General features: G+C 45.4%; 1 protein-coding gene across 1 annotated transcript; it reads left to right on the forward strand.

Annotated features, from left to right (window-relative positions):
• Positions 1–841: 841 nt before the first annotated feature.
• HTRA4 (HtrA serine peptidase 4) lies at positions 842–15,330 on the forward strand. The gene is made up of 9 exons (XM_032144301.2): positions 842–1,342; positions 1,645–1,744; positions 3,168–3,372; positions 4,622–4,816; positions 5,866–5,898; positions 8,294–8,408; positions 9,141–9,198; positions 9,597–9,692; positions 14,594–15,330. Exons 1-9 carry the CDS (start codon positions 877–879, stop codon positions 14,754–14,756), a joined length of 1,431 nt encoding a protein of 476 aa, XP_032000192.1. The 5' UTR covers positions 842–876; the 3' UTR covers positions 14,757–15,330.
• Positions 15,331–16,558: the final 1,228 nt, after the last annotated feature.

Here is a 16,558-nt window from a genome sequence, read left to right on the forward strand (position 1 = left end):
GGCTAAAAGGACCCCATGAATAAATAGCAGGTTCAGTAGTTGAGGAGTGGAATTTAGTAGGTTTGTTTTCAGTGTAAATTAGATAACATATGTGGAGGTCACAGCATTTTGGAAATTGAGTGTCCCCAAGTGAGCTTTGTTTATAAACTTTGGAAATGTCGGAAATGGACAGGTTTGTTAAATCTTGTCTGCCAGCACCCTTTTCTTCCTTTGTTCCTTTTCCTCTCTGTGTTATTGCCTGCGGCAGCCAGTCCTTCATACTAGATAGAGTTCAGATAAAGCAAATGTTTGGCAAAAACACACTGTTTGACCTCCTCCTCCTCTGCTTATGAAGGGGTAGCATGATTCTGTGTTTTAAAGCAGTGATGTTTCAGCTGTGAAATGCACTCGCTGTAAGCTCTAGGCTGAGTGCATGGAAATTGTTACGCTTCTCATTTTATGTGATCTCCTAATTGGTATGTAGCAAAAATTTTCTAAAACTGTTTTGTGGCTTATTTTGTAATAAAACCATGTGAAATACTGAAATATGGTCATGTGTTATCCTAATACTGACCTTCTGACCGTGGGTGGGTGAGCTTTCTTATCAGTCTGCCCCCATTGTCGGTTTTAGGGATTTCAGGAGGTAGGTTCCTGCTCCGGGTAGGGCTAGAGACCTTCCCCTCATTGCCTAGGGGAGAACCTGGCTCCGGGGCGCGGACGGGGGCGGGTGGTAGGGGATGTACGGGTGTGTATATGGAGAGGTATGCCAGGCTCTGCCCCTTAAAGTTTGGGGGCCGGCGGAGGCGGCGCCGTGGCCGGGAGAAAGTGTCTCTCATTTAGGAGCGTTTGCAGGTCCAGAGTGAAGTCACTGAAGAGTGGAAGCGAGGAAGGAGCAGGATGATTAGACCTCAGCTGCGGCCCGCGGGGCTGAGACGATGCCTCCTGCCGGGGCTGCTGCTGCTCCTGGTGCCCGTCCTCTGGGCCGGGGCTGAGAGGCTACATACCCAGCTGGCCTGCCCCGCGGTCTGCCAGCCCACGCGCTGCCCCGCGCTGCCCACCTGCGCGCTGGGGACCACGCCGGTGCTCGACCTGTGCCGCTGTTGCCGCGTGTGCCCCGCGGCCGAGCATGAAGTCTGCGGCGGGGCGCAGGGCCAACCATGCGCGCCGGGGCTGCAGTGCCTGGAGCCGCTGCGCCCCGGGCTCCCCAGCACCTGCAGTTGCCGGACGCTGGGTGGGGCCGTGTGCGGTAGCGACAGGCGCACCTACCCCAGCATGTGCGCGCTTCGGGCCGAAAACCGCGCCGCGCGCCGCCTGGGCAAGGTCCGGGCCGTGCCTGTGCAGTGGGGGAACTGCGGGGATACAGGTGAGCCGCGGGGGGCGCGCGCCCTCGGGACACTTTCTAACTCTGGAGGAGCGTAAAGGAACAAGACCTCACTGAGACCGCACAGTTCGCGCCGGGTCCTCCTGCGTCATTTGCCTCCTGGATTCGACACCTCTCTGTTCCTGATTTCCTTTCCTCCTTAACAGGGGCTCTTTACCGGCTGCTACGTGGTTTCTCCCTCCCCGTGCACCTTTTGAACACTGTCTTGCCTTTAACATTTTTCTAACTAGGATAGCAGGTCTGGTTTCCTAGAGGCGTACTCTTAAGCCGGTATTTCTTCATAGGGACCAGAAGCGCAGGCCCGCTCAGGAGGAATTACAACTTCATCGCCGCGGTGGTGGAGAAGGTGGCGCCATCGGTGGTTCACTTGCAGCTGTGGGGCAGGTAAAGGAGGAGGAGGAAGACCTCCACTGTCCCAGCTAATGGTTTCTCCGTGCCTACCTGCTCCAGACCCTTCGCAAGCGTCATTTAATCCTAAAAAACCAGTGAGGAAACTGAGACGTAAAGAGGTTGAATAACCTGTTCAAGGTCATTTAACCAAAGAGCAGAGGCACAAGGATGCGGACTTCCAAATCCGAGCTCCCCCTGCCCACTTAGGTGGCTGGTGCTTTTCCCCCCTCCTGCCACAGACAAAATTTAAGGTCAGATGTTAGAGCTAGTAGGCATTTTCTTTTCTTTTTTTGAGACAAGGTCTTGCTCTGTCGCCAAGGCTGAAATGCAGTGACAGATCACGACTCACTGCAGCTCCATCTACCGGGCTCAAGTAATCCTCCCACCTCAGCCTCTGGAGTAACTGGGACTATAGGCAGGTGCCACCATACCCAGCTAATATTTGTATTTTTTTGTAGAGACAAGGTCTTGTTATATTGCTCAGGCTGGTCTCGAACTCCTGGGCCCAAACGATCTGCCACCTTAGCCTCCCGAGGTGCTGGGATTACGGGTGTGAGCCACCACATCCAGCGTAGTAGGCATTTTGGTTGTGATCTTGCTCAGCCCCCACTTTGGATGCAAGGAAATCCAGACCCAGAGAGCAGGGTTAATTTGTCCTATGTTACGAGGCCAGTTGGTGGTGGAAAGTAAGCCAGAATCAGAGCCCTTTGATTCTCTCCTGCTTGGGTCCTTGATACTGTGGTACGAGGCTGACTTTTGCCTCTAGTATTAGGATTGGGTTCAGCCTTTTCGCAGCAGAGAACCCATGGGCTGCTACACTAACCAGCTCTGAAGAAGCAGTGTCGCTGGAAAAGGAGAGCTGGACCCCGCTCTCAACCATGCTCACAAGAGATGGCTGAGGCCCTGTACGTGCCAAGTCCATTTATACATGGAGAAAATTTACGCATAGCCAGGGAAAAGTGAAATGTCTGAGAAAACTGTGATGGAAGGCTGGGCGCGGTGGCTCGTGCCTGTAATCCCAGCACTTTGGGAGGCCGAGGCGGGTGGATCACCTGAGGTCAGGCGTTCGAGACCAGCCTGGCCAACACGGTGAAACCCCGTCTCTCCTAAAAATACAAAAATTAGCCAGGCTTGGTGGTGCATGCCTGTTATCCCAGCTACTTGGGAGGCTGAGGCAGGAGAATTGCTTGAACCTGGGAGGTGGTTGCAGTGAGCCGAGATTGCGCCACTGCACTCCAGCCTGGGCAACAGAGCGAGATTCTGTCTCAAAAAAGAAAACAAGAAAAGAAAAGAAAAGAAAAGAAAACTGTGACGGAGGTATGTTTAATAAGAGTGAGGTTCCCGTGACTCTCAGATTATATGACTGTATCTCCTAACTTTCTTGCCCTCTGTTTACACTATTGTCTTGTGGAGACAGGTTACGTCCCGGCAGCATGCTTGTTCCTGTGTACAGTGGCTCTGGGTTCATAGTATCTGAGGACGGGCTCATTATTACCAATGCCCATGTTGTCAGGAACCAGCAGTGGATTGAGGTGGTGCTCCAGAATGGGGCACGTTATGAAGCTGTTGTCAAGGATATTGACCTTAAATTGGATCTTGCAGTGATTAAGATTGAACCGAATGTGAGTATTTCAGGGCTGAGTCAGAGTGCACATATTTGGGGATTTTTATCTATTTGCTGATATTTTCTGCCCCACTACACTCTCACACCACATCTTTTCTGTCGAATACATGCTTTTCTCTGGTTTCTTTCGTTCTTTACTCCATCTTTTGTTTATTTGCTTCAAAGCCTTTCTGTATATCCCTAACCGTTTCTTTCTTTTCTTTCTTTCTTTCTTTCTCTCTCTCTCTCTTTTTTTTTTTTTTTGAAACAGTCTCCCTCTGTCGCCCAGGCTGGAGTACAGTGGCTCAATCTCAGTTCACTGCAACCTCTGCCTCCCGGGTTCAAGCGATTCTCCTGCCTCAGCTTCCTGAGTAGCTGGGATTACAGGCACCTGCCACCACGCCTGGCTAATTTTTGTACTTTTAGTAGAGACTGGGTTTTACCATGTTGGCCAGGCTGGTCTCGAACTCCTGACCTCAAGTGATCCGCCCGCCTCGGCCTCCCGAAGTGCTGGGATTACAGGCGTGAGCCACTGCGCTTGGCCTCTGTTTCTATTAACTATCAAGCAGGCTTTTTTTTTTTTTTTCCTCCTTCAACTCCTTCTTCAACAAATGCTGCTTCAGGGAAAATTATTTCTCTACTTGTCTTAGGATATCAGAAATTACTGCAATGGACTCAAAGTTGCTAAGGAATGCTTTGAAGTCCTTACTACACATAGTACTGGTAGTCTGCACATCGGATATATTGACATGGTGTCTGAGAGCTTTTTAGAAGTTCAGAGTCTCAGCCTTTACCCAGATAGATGTGCTGACTCAGAATCTGCATTAACATAACATCCCTAGGTGATTTGCACGCACATTGCAGTGTGAGAAGTGTCGCCCTGGGTGATCTCCTTTCTGTTTGTGGCTTATTCACTTTGACTGTTAAGCTTTGAGCTGGAATGGTGCTGTGTAAATTGCTAATGTCAGTTTATGTTCATCAGTGACTTCACTGGCTGTTTACTAATAGTAATTTCTACAAAGTAATTGTTTTAGATCTTAGAAATGATCCTAGTCATCTTAACAGTCAAGAGCTTCACGGTAGTTGGACTTTGAGGAAGAAGTAGAAGGCAGTCATAGAAGCTGTATGAGTGGGTGCTTCTCAGGTGGTAAGGGCCAAGGTGATAGAGACAGCGTCATATATGTGTTAGACACACACTTTGGTCAATTCTGATCTTGATTTGTTCTTTACCCTTTCTGTCCTCCTCATCCCTCTTTGGGCACATGCAGGCTGAACTTCCTGTACTGATGCTGGGAAGATCATCTGACCTTCGGGCTGGAGAGTTTGTGGTGGCTTTGGGCAGCCCATTTTCTCTGCAGAACACGGCTACTGCAGGAATTGTCAGCACCAAACGGCGAGGGGGCAAAGAACTGGGGATGAGGGATTCAGATGTGGACTACGTCCAGATTGATGCCACAATTAACGTAAGTCACTTAGGACAGAGGTGCCCAACCCATAGGCTGTGGACCAGTACAGGTCCATGGCCTGTTAGGAACTGGGCTGCACAGCAGGCGGTGAGCCACGAGCGAGTGAAAATGACTGCCCGAGTTCCACCTCCTGTCAGATCAGCAGCGGCATTAGATTCTCATAGGAGTGCAAACCCTATTGTGAACTGCGCATGCAAGGGATCTAGGTTGCATGTTCCTTATAGAATCTAACTCATGCCTGATGATCTGAGGTGGAGCAGTTTCATCCCAAACCACCCCTCCATCTGTGGAAAAATTGTCTTCCCCAAAGCCGGTCCCTGTGCCAAAAAGTTTGGGGATTGCTGACTTAGGAGGCCTATCCTCAGATCACACAATATTGACAGTTCAGTGAGAAGAATATGTCAGAGTGAACTTTGGGGATGTCCAGGTTTGGTTAAATCGCTGTAGGAGGAATGGAATGCCACTTTGTTAGTCTGTCCTGGTCGTTGTGATCGCTGGCATCCATGCTATTGGGTGGTCTGTTGTAGAGGTCACCCGTCCTGTAAGAAGGTGGTGGTCCCTCGGCTGGGCACCGTGGCTCACGCCTGTAATCCCAGCACTTTGGGAGGCCGAGGCAGGCAGATCATGAGGTCAGGAGTTCGAGAACAGTCTGGCCAACATGGTGAAACAAAAATTAGCTGGGCATGGTGGCGGGTGCCTGTAATCCCAGCTACTCAGCAGGCTGAGGCAGGAGAATCACTTGAACCAGGAGGCAGAGGTTGCAGTGAGTCAAGATTGTGCCATTGCATTCCAGGCTGGGCAACAGAGTAAGACTCCATCTAAAAAAAAAAAAAAAAAAAAAAAAGAAGGTGGTGGTCCCACTGCTATAGTACTTTACCTACACTGACTTTGGTTTTGGTGATGATAGGGGCACAATTCTGCTGGCCTGGGGGGAATAGGAGCTTGGTGGGCTGCTTTTGGTAAACTGTTTTGGGAGCTATGTGTAAAGGACAAGGGGGAATGTATTCATTAGCTTCACTGACGTCTTTTTCAAATTCTGCTTTTAGTCTGGAAATTCTGGTGGTCCTCTGGTGAACTTGGTAAGTGATCACTTTCCTTGTTGCTTCATGTTTCTTCTTAACTTTCAAAGACTTTATTAATTCCAGGCCAGGGGTGGTGGCTCATGCCTGTAATTCCAGCACACTGGAGATGACTGCTTGGGGCCAGGAGTTTGAGACTAGCCTGGGCAACACAGCAAGACACCATATCTACAAAAACAAAAACAAAAAAGGACTTTACATATTCCATGATGCAGACTTGGGTGCCACTCTTGTGTAGAGAGCTGTGGAATGGTGCTTTTCTGTTCTTGGACCTTAAGTCAATAGTTAGAAAAAATTCAAGATTGTTATCCTGGTGTGTGATCTCATCCCACTGAGAACACTAGGGTTCTAGCTCTGGCTTCCTTTGAAATTTCTCTCTTCCCCGTGCCTTCTGTTTTCATTGGCTAGTTACCAAAAGCCCTGGATTTTATTTATTTATTTATTTAATAGAGACAATGTCTCACTATGTTGCCCAGGCTGGTCTCAAACCCCTGAGTTCAAGTGATCCTCCTGCCTTGGCCTCCCAAAGTGTTAGGATTACAGGCATGAGCCACCATGCTGTCCCAAAAGCCCTGGATATTAAACCCAGGTTTATGCCAAATGACCAGCTTTGCTATGAAATGTAGATCCTTGAAGACCCCTTGATGCTGCATATGAAGAATTATCTCTCATTTAAAAATGCTAATTACATAATGTCATCTGTCCAGGCTTTTAGTCTTGACTTCATGACCTGCTTATAGATGAGAGAAAAGCCACAACCAGCACTCCTGACTTCAAGTGAGCTGCCTGCCTTGGCCTCTCAAATACATTGCTGTGTCATGTATTCTTAAATTGTATTCCGTGTCTCTAGTGGAAATGCCAGGGTTTCTAGTTGCTCAAATACATGTGAAAACCTAAGAGAGTGCAATGCTCTTTGACATATAGCATGTGATCATCCCTTCTGAGTCCCTTTGCACTGATTGCTTTTGGTTCCTGTTTAAATATTACATTTGCTTTTAGAATGAATTTTATGCAAAATGATTTTTTTTTTTTTTTTACTCATAGCATCGCGTGTCATTTTTGTTTGTTTTGTTCCTGCCTTCTCCATTAGACAATGCATTTACTAGAGCAGGGATGAAATGCAGAATTTCAGGCCATACCCCAGACCTACTGAATTACGATCTGTAGTTTAACACAATCATAAATCTCTTTTCTGGCTGGGTACGGTGGCTCACTCCTGTAATCCCAGCACTTTGGGAGTCTGAGGCGGGTGGATCACCTGAGGTCAGGAGTTCAAAACCAGCCTGGCCAGCATGGTGAAACCCCATCTCTACCTAACATACAAAAAAAAAAAAAAAATTAGCTGGGAATGGTGGCATGCGCCTGTAATCCCAGCTACTTGGGAGGCTGAAGCAGGAGAATCGCTTGAACCCAGGAGGCAGAGGTTGCAATGAGCCAAGATTGCACCAATTCACTCCAGCCTGGGCAACACAGTGAGACTCCATCTCAAAAAGAAAAAAAAAAAAAAGAAATCTCTTTTTTATCCTTTCCCATTACCTAAAAGGCTAAAGGAAGATGAGGTACATAAAGAGGAAAATGTTTTCTACCTCATACCTTTAGCTTAGCAGAGCTTTGTTCCCTAAGGTCAATTTTGCTAATTCTTCTGAATAGTTTCAATGCGGTGTTGCTGACAATCCCACAGCTTTTTACCTTTTCCATGTTTATTTTTAGTTTTGTTTAAATAATAAAAAGGCAAATGCTCCTTGTCCTTCTACCTTTGTCAAAACACAAACTGTGGCTCACTTTTAAAGTCAATGTAACTTACTAAAGGAAAAATGAGCTTAAGATTTTTTGTTTTTTTGAGATGGAGTCTTGCTTGGTCGCCCAGGCTGGAGTGCAGTGGTGCGATCTCTGCTCTCTGCAAGCTCTGCCTGCCGGGTTCACGCCATTCTCCTGCCTCAGCCTCCCGAGTAGCTGGGACTACAGGAGCCTGCCACCAGGCCTGGCTAATTTTTTATATTTTTAGTAGAGACGGGGTTTCACCGTGTTAGCCAGGATGGTCTCAATCTCCTGACCTCGTGATCTGCCCACCTCGGCCTCCCAAAGTGCTGGCATTACAGGCGTGAGCCACTGTGCCCCGCCATGAGCTCAAGATTTTAAAAAGTCCTCAGCATCCTTGATCCTTTGGCCATGAAAAGAAGGTACCTTCTGCGCATGTGCAGTTACCCTTTGCTGTCCCATCACACTATGTGCCCTATAAAGAAACATCCGTTGCTCTCTTTTGAAGTACAAAGTTCATCTTGGCCCTGTTTTCTGACCCTAAGTAACTAGCTTCACTCCTTCCTCTGCTTGTTCTGGTCTTGCAGTCATCAGTTTGTAAAACTTCATGACTGAATGATGTCTCCTCCCTTGCCAGGATGGTGATGTGATTGGTGTCAATTCATTGAAGGTGACTGATGGAATCTCCTTTGCAATTCCTTCAGATCGAGTTAGGCAGTTCTTGGAAGAATACCATGAGCACCAGTTGAAAGGTAAAGCAAGTTGGGATTTTTTTTTTTTTTTTGGTTTTGTCTTGTGCTTTTCAGGAACACTCAATCTTTTGTGGTGACAGCAATTTTTTTGTTTTTGTTTTTGAGACAGAATTTTGCTCGCCATCCAGGTTGGAGTGCAGTGGCACAATCTTGGTTTACTGCAACCCGTGCCTCCTGGGTTCAAGCGATTCTCCTGTCTCAGCCTCCTGAGTAGCTGGGACTACAGGCACCCACTGCCACGCCCATCTAATTTTTGTATTTTTAGTAGAGATGGGGTTTCACTATGTTGGCCAGGCTGGTCTTGAACTCCTGACCTCCAGTGATCTGCTTGCCTCGGCCTCCCAAAGTGCTGGGATTACAGGCGTGAACCACCACGCCTGGCCCGGAGACAGCCATTTGAATCCTGTAGACTACTGGGTCACTCATTTGTACTCAGCTCCTATACTGGTGATTTGAGCAGCAATATTGGGGGACTAGGCACAAACCAAGCATGAGTTGTACCCAGAGGTATTTGGATTGAGCTAATGTGGAAATGAAACCCGGGGCTGGAGGTGGGAGGTGGGTGGGAGGAGTGTAAGTGCTAATGACAAAGGTTCTCTGAAGCCTGTGTTTCATCCAGATAACCTGAAAGGACAGCTATGATGGCAAAGAGCTCCTGGGACATGGGTGTCTTTTCAGCTGCGCTAACAGGAAAGAGGTTTTGTTGTAACATATCATAACTTTCCTTTCCAGGAAAGGCGTTTTCAAATAAGAAATATCTGGGTCTGCAAATGCTGTCCCTCACTGTGCCGTAAGCATGTGTTTGAATATGTCTGGGTTGTTTTTCAGAGGCAAAAACCATAGCTGCATAGTCTTAACAAAAAAGCTGAGCCACTTGGACCACAGCCAGGTACTCTTGTGACCCTAGGCCCTATCTGTCTCAGGGTATGTATCTGCCTCTGCCTGCATCAGCACTAACTATACATAGTTTATTTCACTGTGGCTGTATTTTATAATGTCCAGTGGTTCTAGGCTTTGGGATAGAGGCTCAGCCTGAACCGAGAGGAGAATGACTGTGATTAGCTTGATGGAATCTTCCTTGGCCCTTGTGAGCCTTGAGCAGAACAGAGTACCTACTAAAGAGTTTCAGGCTTTTACCAGGGCTCAGGAGACTAATTCATTGTTTCCTAATCTTCTCACTTCTCTTAGCCTTAGTGAAGAATTGAAAATGCATTATCCAGATTTCCCTGATGTGAGTTCTGGGGTTTATGTGTGTAAAGTGGTTGAAGGAACACCTGCTCAAAGGTAAGAGAAGTGAAGGCTTTTGCCATCTACCTTTGCTTTTTCTAGATGTGTGCCATGGTAAAATGCATGGGGGATCCAGACTTGATCTGTCCAATACAGTGGCCACTACCTACATGTAGTATATACTGAACACATGAAATGTGGCCAGTGTGACCGAGGAACTGAATCTTGAATTAAAGTAAGTTTAATTTAAATTAAAAAACCCAGGCCAGGCGCAGTGGCTCACGCCTGTAATCCCAGCACTTTGGGAGGCCAGGGTGGGTGGATCACCTGAGGTCAGGAGTTTGAGACCAGCATGGCCAACATAGTGAAACCCCGTCTCTACTAAAAATACAAAAATTAGTGGGTGCGCCTGTAATTGCAGTTACTTGAGAGGCTGAGGCAGGAAAATAGCTTGAACATGGGAGGCAGAGGTTGCAGTGAGCTGAGATCATGCCACTGTACTCCAGTCTGGGCGACAGAGCAAGACTCCGCCTCAAAAAAAAAAAAGATATATTCATTGTATAGTAGTATATTGGGGGTGTGTGTTATTTCAAGTGGATTTCAAAGACATAGGAAACAGTGTAAAATAACTATTTTAAAAATATCACGTTAAATGATAATATTTGGATATATTGTATTAAATAAGATATATTATTAAATTAAATTCATCTGTTTAAAAATTTTTTTAAATGTGGCTACAAGAAAATTTAAAATTACATATGTGGCTTGCATAATTGTCTATAGGACAGTGCTGATTTAGACTTGGATACTTATAAAGGCTTTTTTTGTATTTTGAGAGGGAGGTGGTTCTCTATAGTCTAAGAAGAGCTCATGTTATGAGTTAATAGCATAAGTTTAAATTAATTTGGCTAGGAATTCCCAAATCTACCCTTTCAATATTTATAGTTATTACTTAATAACTATTAAGTGATTAACACCTATTAGGTATTAGTAACTATTAATTATTCATTAATAGTTTTTTTTTTCTTTTGAGGTGGAGTCTTACTCTTGTTGCCCAGGCTGCGGTGCAGTGGTGCAATCTCGGCTCACTGCAACCTCCACCTCTCAGGTTCAAGCGATTCTCCTGCCTCAGCCTCCCGAGTAGCTGGGATTACAGGCACCCGCCACCATGCTTGGTTAATCGTTGTATTTTTAGTAGAGACAGGGTTTCACCATGTTGGCCAGGCTGGTCTTGAACTCCTGACCTCAAGTGATCCACCCACCTCGGCCTCCCAAAGTACTGGGATTATAGGCATGAGCCACCGTGCCCAGCCATATTTTAGGTATTTTAAAACACATTTTTCGGCTGGGCATGTTGGCTCACTCCTGTAATCCTAGCACTTTGGGAGGCTGAGGTGGGAAGATTGCTTGAGCCTGAGAGTTCGAGACCAGCCTGGGGAACATGGTGAAACCCTGTCTCTACAAAAAATAAAAATTAGGCCAGGTGCCGTGACTCCTGCCTGTAATCCCAGCACTTTGGGAGGCCAAGGTGGGCAGATCACTTGAGGTCAGGATTTTGAGACCAGCCTGGCAAACTTGGTGAAAACACCATCCCTACTTAAAAAATATAAAAATTAGCTGGGTGTGGTGTTGCATGCCTGTCATCCCAGCTACTTGGGAGGCTGAGGTCGGAGAATCGCTTGAACCTGGGCAGCAGAGGTTGCAGTGAGCTGGGATCACACCCCTGTACTCCAGCCTGGGCAAGAAAGCGAGACTCCATTTAAAAAACAAAAACAAAAACAAAAATTAGCCAGGCGTGGTGGTTTGCACCTGTGGTCCCAGTTACTTGGGGAGGTTGAGATGGGAGGATCACCTGAGTCTGGGCTGTAATGAGCTGTGCTCACGCCATTGCACTCCAGCATGGGCAACAGAGTGAGATCCTGTCTCAAACAAACAAGCAAAAAAAAACCACACCAAAACCTCACAAAACCTACATTTTTCTTTGAACTCCGAATGACAATATCAGAGGCCGGCACTAAGACCTGTGTAATAAAGCAAAGGCTAGAACAGCTTCCAAAAGAAGGTTCTCCAGCTGATTTCACTGTTGTTTCAAAACATTTAATACTAAGTACTGAAAGAGGTGGCTTGTCCTACAAATATCATTCTCCTGGGCTTCTCTGTTGTACTTCTTTTTTTTTTTTTTTTTTTTTTTTTTTGAGACGGAGTCTTGCTCTGTCACCAGGCTGGAGTGCAGTGGTGCGATCTCGGCTCACTGCAACCTCTGCCTCCTGGGTTCAAGTGATTCTCCTCCCGAGTAGCTGGCACTACAGGCATGCGCCACCATGCCCAGCTAATTTTTGTATTTTTAGTAGAGACGTGTTTTCACCATGTTGGCCAGGATGGTCTCTATCTCTTGACCTCGTGATCCGCCTGCCTCGGCCTCCCAAACTGCTGGGATTACAGGTGTGAGCCACCGTCCCCGGTCTGTACTTCTTTATTATCCCTTTCTCATTGTTTTTATTTTTCAAGAGCTCAGTAATCTGTTTAGATTATGGCACCACTTTCACTGGGGCTTTCCCCCTAGTGAAATCAGAGGGCACTGTTCAGCACAGCAGTCATAGGTCTCATGTTACTAAATTTGGCTCGTCCCTGGTTTTTCTGGACCTTTCTCATTCCTGCTCTGCTCCACTCTTCCCCCACTTCCTTATTTTTAAGTTCTGGTTCAAGACCAAAGCTATTTCTTTCGGCTAAGTCCTTGCTACTTAGAATGTGGTCTGTAGACCAGCGTCATTAGCTCAGCTGGGGCTTGTTGGAAAGGCAGAATCACAGGTCCCACCTTTGACCCACTGAATCGGAATCTGCGTGTTTAACAAGATCCCCAGGTGATTCATATGTATGTTAAAATGTGAAAATTAGTGCTGGAAGTTGCTGATAAACAGAAATCAGGACTGGACATGGTGGCTCATGCCATGATGCGGGAGGATCATTTGAAACCAGGAGTTCAAGACCAGCCTGAGCAACATAGTTTCTAAAAATAAATAAATAAAATAAACAAAATCAGCTGGATGTGGTGGCAGGTGCCTGTAGGGAGTGCTGAGGCAGGAGGATCACGTGAGCCCAGGAGTTTGAGGCTGCAGTGAGCCATGATTGCACCACTGTATTCCAGACTGGGTAAGAGAATGAGAGCCTGTCTCAAACAAATCTATTCTTTCTGGCTTTCACTGACTTATACCTAATAATAATGATAATTATATACCATTATCTGGCACTTACAAAACTTTTACTATATCTCAGGCAGTATTTTAAGTGTTTTATTTTTATTATTGTTATTATTTTTGAGACTGAGTTTCGCTCTTGTTGCCCCAGCTGGAGTGCAATGGCGTGATCTCGGCTCACTGCAACCTCTGCCTCCTGGGTTCAAGCGATTCTTCTGCCTCAGTCTCCCAAGTAGCTGGGATTACACACCTAGCTAATTATTGTACTTTTAATAGAGACGAGGTTTCACCATGTTGGCCAGGCTGGTCTCGAACTCCTGACCTCAGGTGATCCACACGCTTGGGCCTCCCAAAGTGCTCGGATTACAGGTGTGAGCCACTGCTCCTGGCCTATTTGAAGTGTTTTATACACCTGTTTGTGCTCCCAAAATTTTATGATATAGGTATTATTTTACAGAGGAAGCAGCTGTGGTACAAACAGGTTCATTAACTTGTAGAACACAGTAAGTCAGAGAGCAGACAGCAGGGATGTGGGCCCTGGCTGAACCCTTCTATTATCCTGCTTTGGTGGCTGCTTTTTTGTTTCTGAGAGGCAGAGTGATTTAGTGGCAAGAAGATGGGTTCCCAAGTCTGAAAGACCCAGGATGAAATCCCTCTCACAAGTTGCATGACACAGAAAAAGGTCATTTGTCCTGTCTGAGCCATAGTTCCTCATACTTGGTGCATAGGTTATTAGTAATAATTTGCGGGTTTCTTTTTTTCTTTTCTGACTCACAGGACTAGTATGAATTAAGTTCTCTATAAGTTCTTTCTTTGTACTCACTGGTCCCAAGTCATCCTCCTAAACTGTCTTTGTTCTAAGGTTATTTCTTGATTTTAGTTTTATACTTAAGCGTCTCTTCACATCCTCTTGCATTAAGCTGCTTCTTTTTAAACTCCACATATCTTGATGATCAAACCACATTATCATTCTTCCTTGAGCTTCCCATTGCTATCAAATGGTGTCTCCTGGAGTCATTTGCTGTTCCTTTTTCGGCTTGTTTTCACCAAATCACTGGCATGGCTATTTCTGTATTGTAGTGTTTTGTATTTGGAGCTGGTTTTTGCTTCTAGAATATATAGTCTATGTGAAGCAATTATGTTGAAGGCAATAAAGTCACAACTTTGGGGAAAAGGAGCCTAGAGCCAGAGCTTGAAATATTTAGACTCCGAAGGTTGGCGGGTTTTTGATTTAGTGGAAGCAGAATTCCTATAATGCAGCTCAGCATCCTTCTCAGTTCCATAAGCTGCGGGGGTGGGTGGGGGGGAGGGGGGCTGCAGGAAGACAGGCAAGTGAGTAGGCTGCCAGAATCAAACTGAGTCGAGTTTAAGTGTCTAGGAGAAAACATATCACTTGGGCTTTTCACTTTGGCTGCTGAGGCTGGGAGTATGTTTGAAGTTCACAGAGGTCAGGGATTGATAGAAATTAAAAGCTAAACTCGCCCTTCCAAACCAATTCCCAAAAATGAAAGGAGTAAACTTCTCACATGATTCTGATAGGAAATTAATTTTATAAACGTAAATAAGACAGTTGTCCTCTAGGTGACTTTTTTGCAGCATATTTTAGAATAGCTTTACGATTTGGAAGGATTGTGGCTATTTCTGGTTTGTACGCTTAATGCCAGCAAAATAGTGCCATTAAGACAGAAATATTAAATTATAGATGGGGATAAGTAAAATTCTTCTTATAGTTTCATGATCCTCTTTTTTTTCTCCCTCTCTCAGCTCTGGATTGAGAGACCACGATGTAATCGTCAACATAAATGGGAAACCTATTACTACTACAACTGATGTTGTTAAAGCTCTTGACAGTGATTCCCTTTCCATGGTTGTTCTTCGGGGAAAAGATAATTTGCTCCTGACAGTCATACCTGAAATAATCAATTAAATATCTTGTTTTAAAGTGGGATTATCTAAAAAAAAAAAAACAAAAAAAAAACAAAAAAAAACACAGTTGTATCACCTGGTTTGTATTGGAGATGTGCCAAACATGGCAAGAAGTTTTTGGATCTTTTTCTTACAAAGAAAAATGGATGGTTATCAACCCAAATGCCCATCAATGACAGCATGGATAAAGCAGATGTGGTACATACACACCATGGAATACTATGCAGCCATAAAAAGCAACAGTCCTCTGCAGGGACATGGATGGAGCTGGAAACCACTATCCTCAGCAAACTGACGCAGGAACAGAAAACCAAATACTGCATGTTCTCACTTTTAAGTGGGAGCTGAACAATGAGAACACATGAACATAGGGAGGGGAACAACACATACTGGGGCCTGGCAGTGGGTAGGGTAGAGGGAGGGAGAGCATTAGCAAAAATAGCTAATGCATGCTGGGCTTAACACCCAGGTGATGGGTTGATAGGTGCAGCAAACTATCATGGCACACATTTACCTATGAAACAAACCTGCACATCCTGCACATGTACCTCAGAACTTAAAAATAAAAATAAAAATGGTAATGTTATGAGATTACAATTAAAAAATAAAAAAAATGGAGTTTGAAACACATACACACATTCAGGGATCATTAGGTTGGGGTACTATACTGTTGCTAAGATGCCTGCCTATGTCAAGTGGAAGAAGAACACCATGCCAGGAAATATGGGGGAACTGGTAACACTTTATTAAAGGTAAGAAAGAACTAAAAGACAGGCAGTTTCTAATTTAACCTTGAGAGAAGGACACTGTAGTATTTTAAACCTTCTCTATAGCCATAAACTAGATATAACACACACATATACAAATGGATGTGTCTACCAAAATTTAAGAAACAACCTGAATAAAGTGCAAAGGCAATCAATTGTTAAATAATACTCCTTTAGTCCATCAGGTTTTCAGGTTGTATCACATTTGGCCAGGTTTGTGGGTAGATGGGTGATGGGTGTCATTTAGAAGTCAAATGAAACCTGGTAATTTTGGATTGTCACATAGGAATATTGATGATTCTCAAATTACCACTCTAGCAGTGAAAACAACTTTTGTCTCCAGCAGCTTTACTGACTGTAAGGTCATCTTCAGTAGTTTCTAGTCTTTTAGCCCTTTAACCAAGCTCTTACCCTGGCAACATAAATGACTTCAAGCCTTGGAGCTGCAAAAGTTTCTTTTTTTTGTTGGTCAGTCTCACTCTGTTGCCCAGGCTGAAGTGCAGTGGCAGGATCTCGGCTCACTGCAACCTCTGCCTCCTCGGTTCAAGTGATTCTCTTACCTCAGCCTCCCGAGTAGCTGGGATTACAGGTGCACGCCACCACGCCCAGCTAATTTTTGCATTTTCACTAGAGACGGGTGGGGGGTGGGGGGGGGTGTCTCACCACGTTGGCCAGGCTGGTCTCGAACTCCTGACCTTAAAGGATTCACCTGCCTCGGCCTCCCAAAGTGCAGGGATTATAGGCTTGAACCATTGCACTGGGCCTAAAGTTTCTTATTTTTTAAAGAAAACAACTTTTGGTAGGGTTATGAATATACTTAAGGAGGTTAAAGTGTGAAACGAGGCAGGACTTGGTTAGGTGAAAAGTAGCATCTTATTTTGGGTAATATTATAATTTGTTTATGTTTTTTAGACTTCCCTTAGAAATTTTTTTTAAATATATATATGGCATCCTTGAACTCCCTTAAACTTACCCCCGACTGGACTACAGGCCACCCGGCTAATTTTTGTATTTATAGGACGGGTTCACCTGTTCC

Source organism: Hylobates moloch, unplaced genomic scaffold (assembly GCF_009828535.3).
Source record: "Hylobates moloch isolate HMO894 unplaced genomic scaffold, HMol_V3 SCAFFOLD_22, whole genome shotgun sequence".
NCBI classification, from domain to species: Eukaryota; Metazoa; Chordata; class Mammalia; order Primates; family Hylobatidae; genus Hylobates; species Hylobates moloch.

Bases quoted from the DNA above. Each gene is read 5' to 3' on its own strand.
- HTRA4 (XM_032144301.2), top strand. From the start codon at position 877: ATGATTAGACCTCAGCTGCGGCCCGCGGGGCTGAGACGATGCCTCCTG. The intron at 3,373-4,621 runs GTGAGTATTTCA...GGGCACATGCAG, and splicing joins TGATTAAGATTGAACCGAAT to GCTGAACTTCCTGTACTGAT. The intron at 9,693-14,593 runs GTAAGAGAAGTG...TCCCTCTCTCAG, and splicing joins GAAGGAACACCTGCTCAAAG to CTCTGGATTGAGAGACCACG.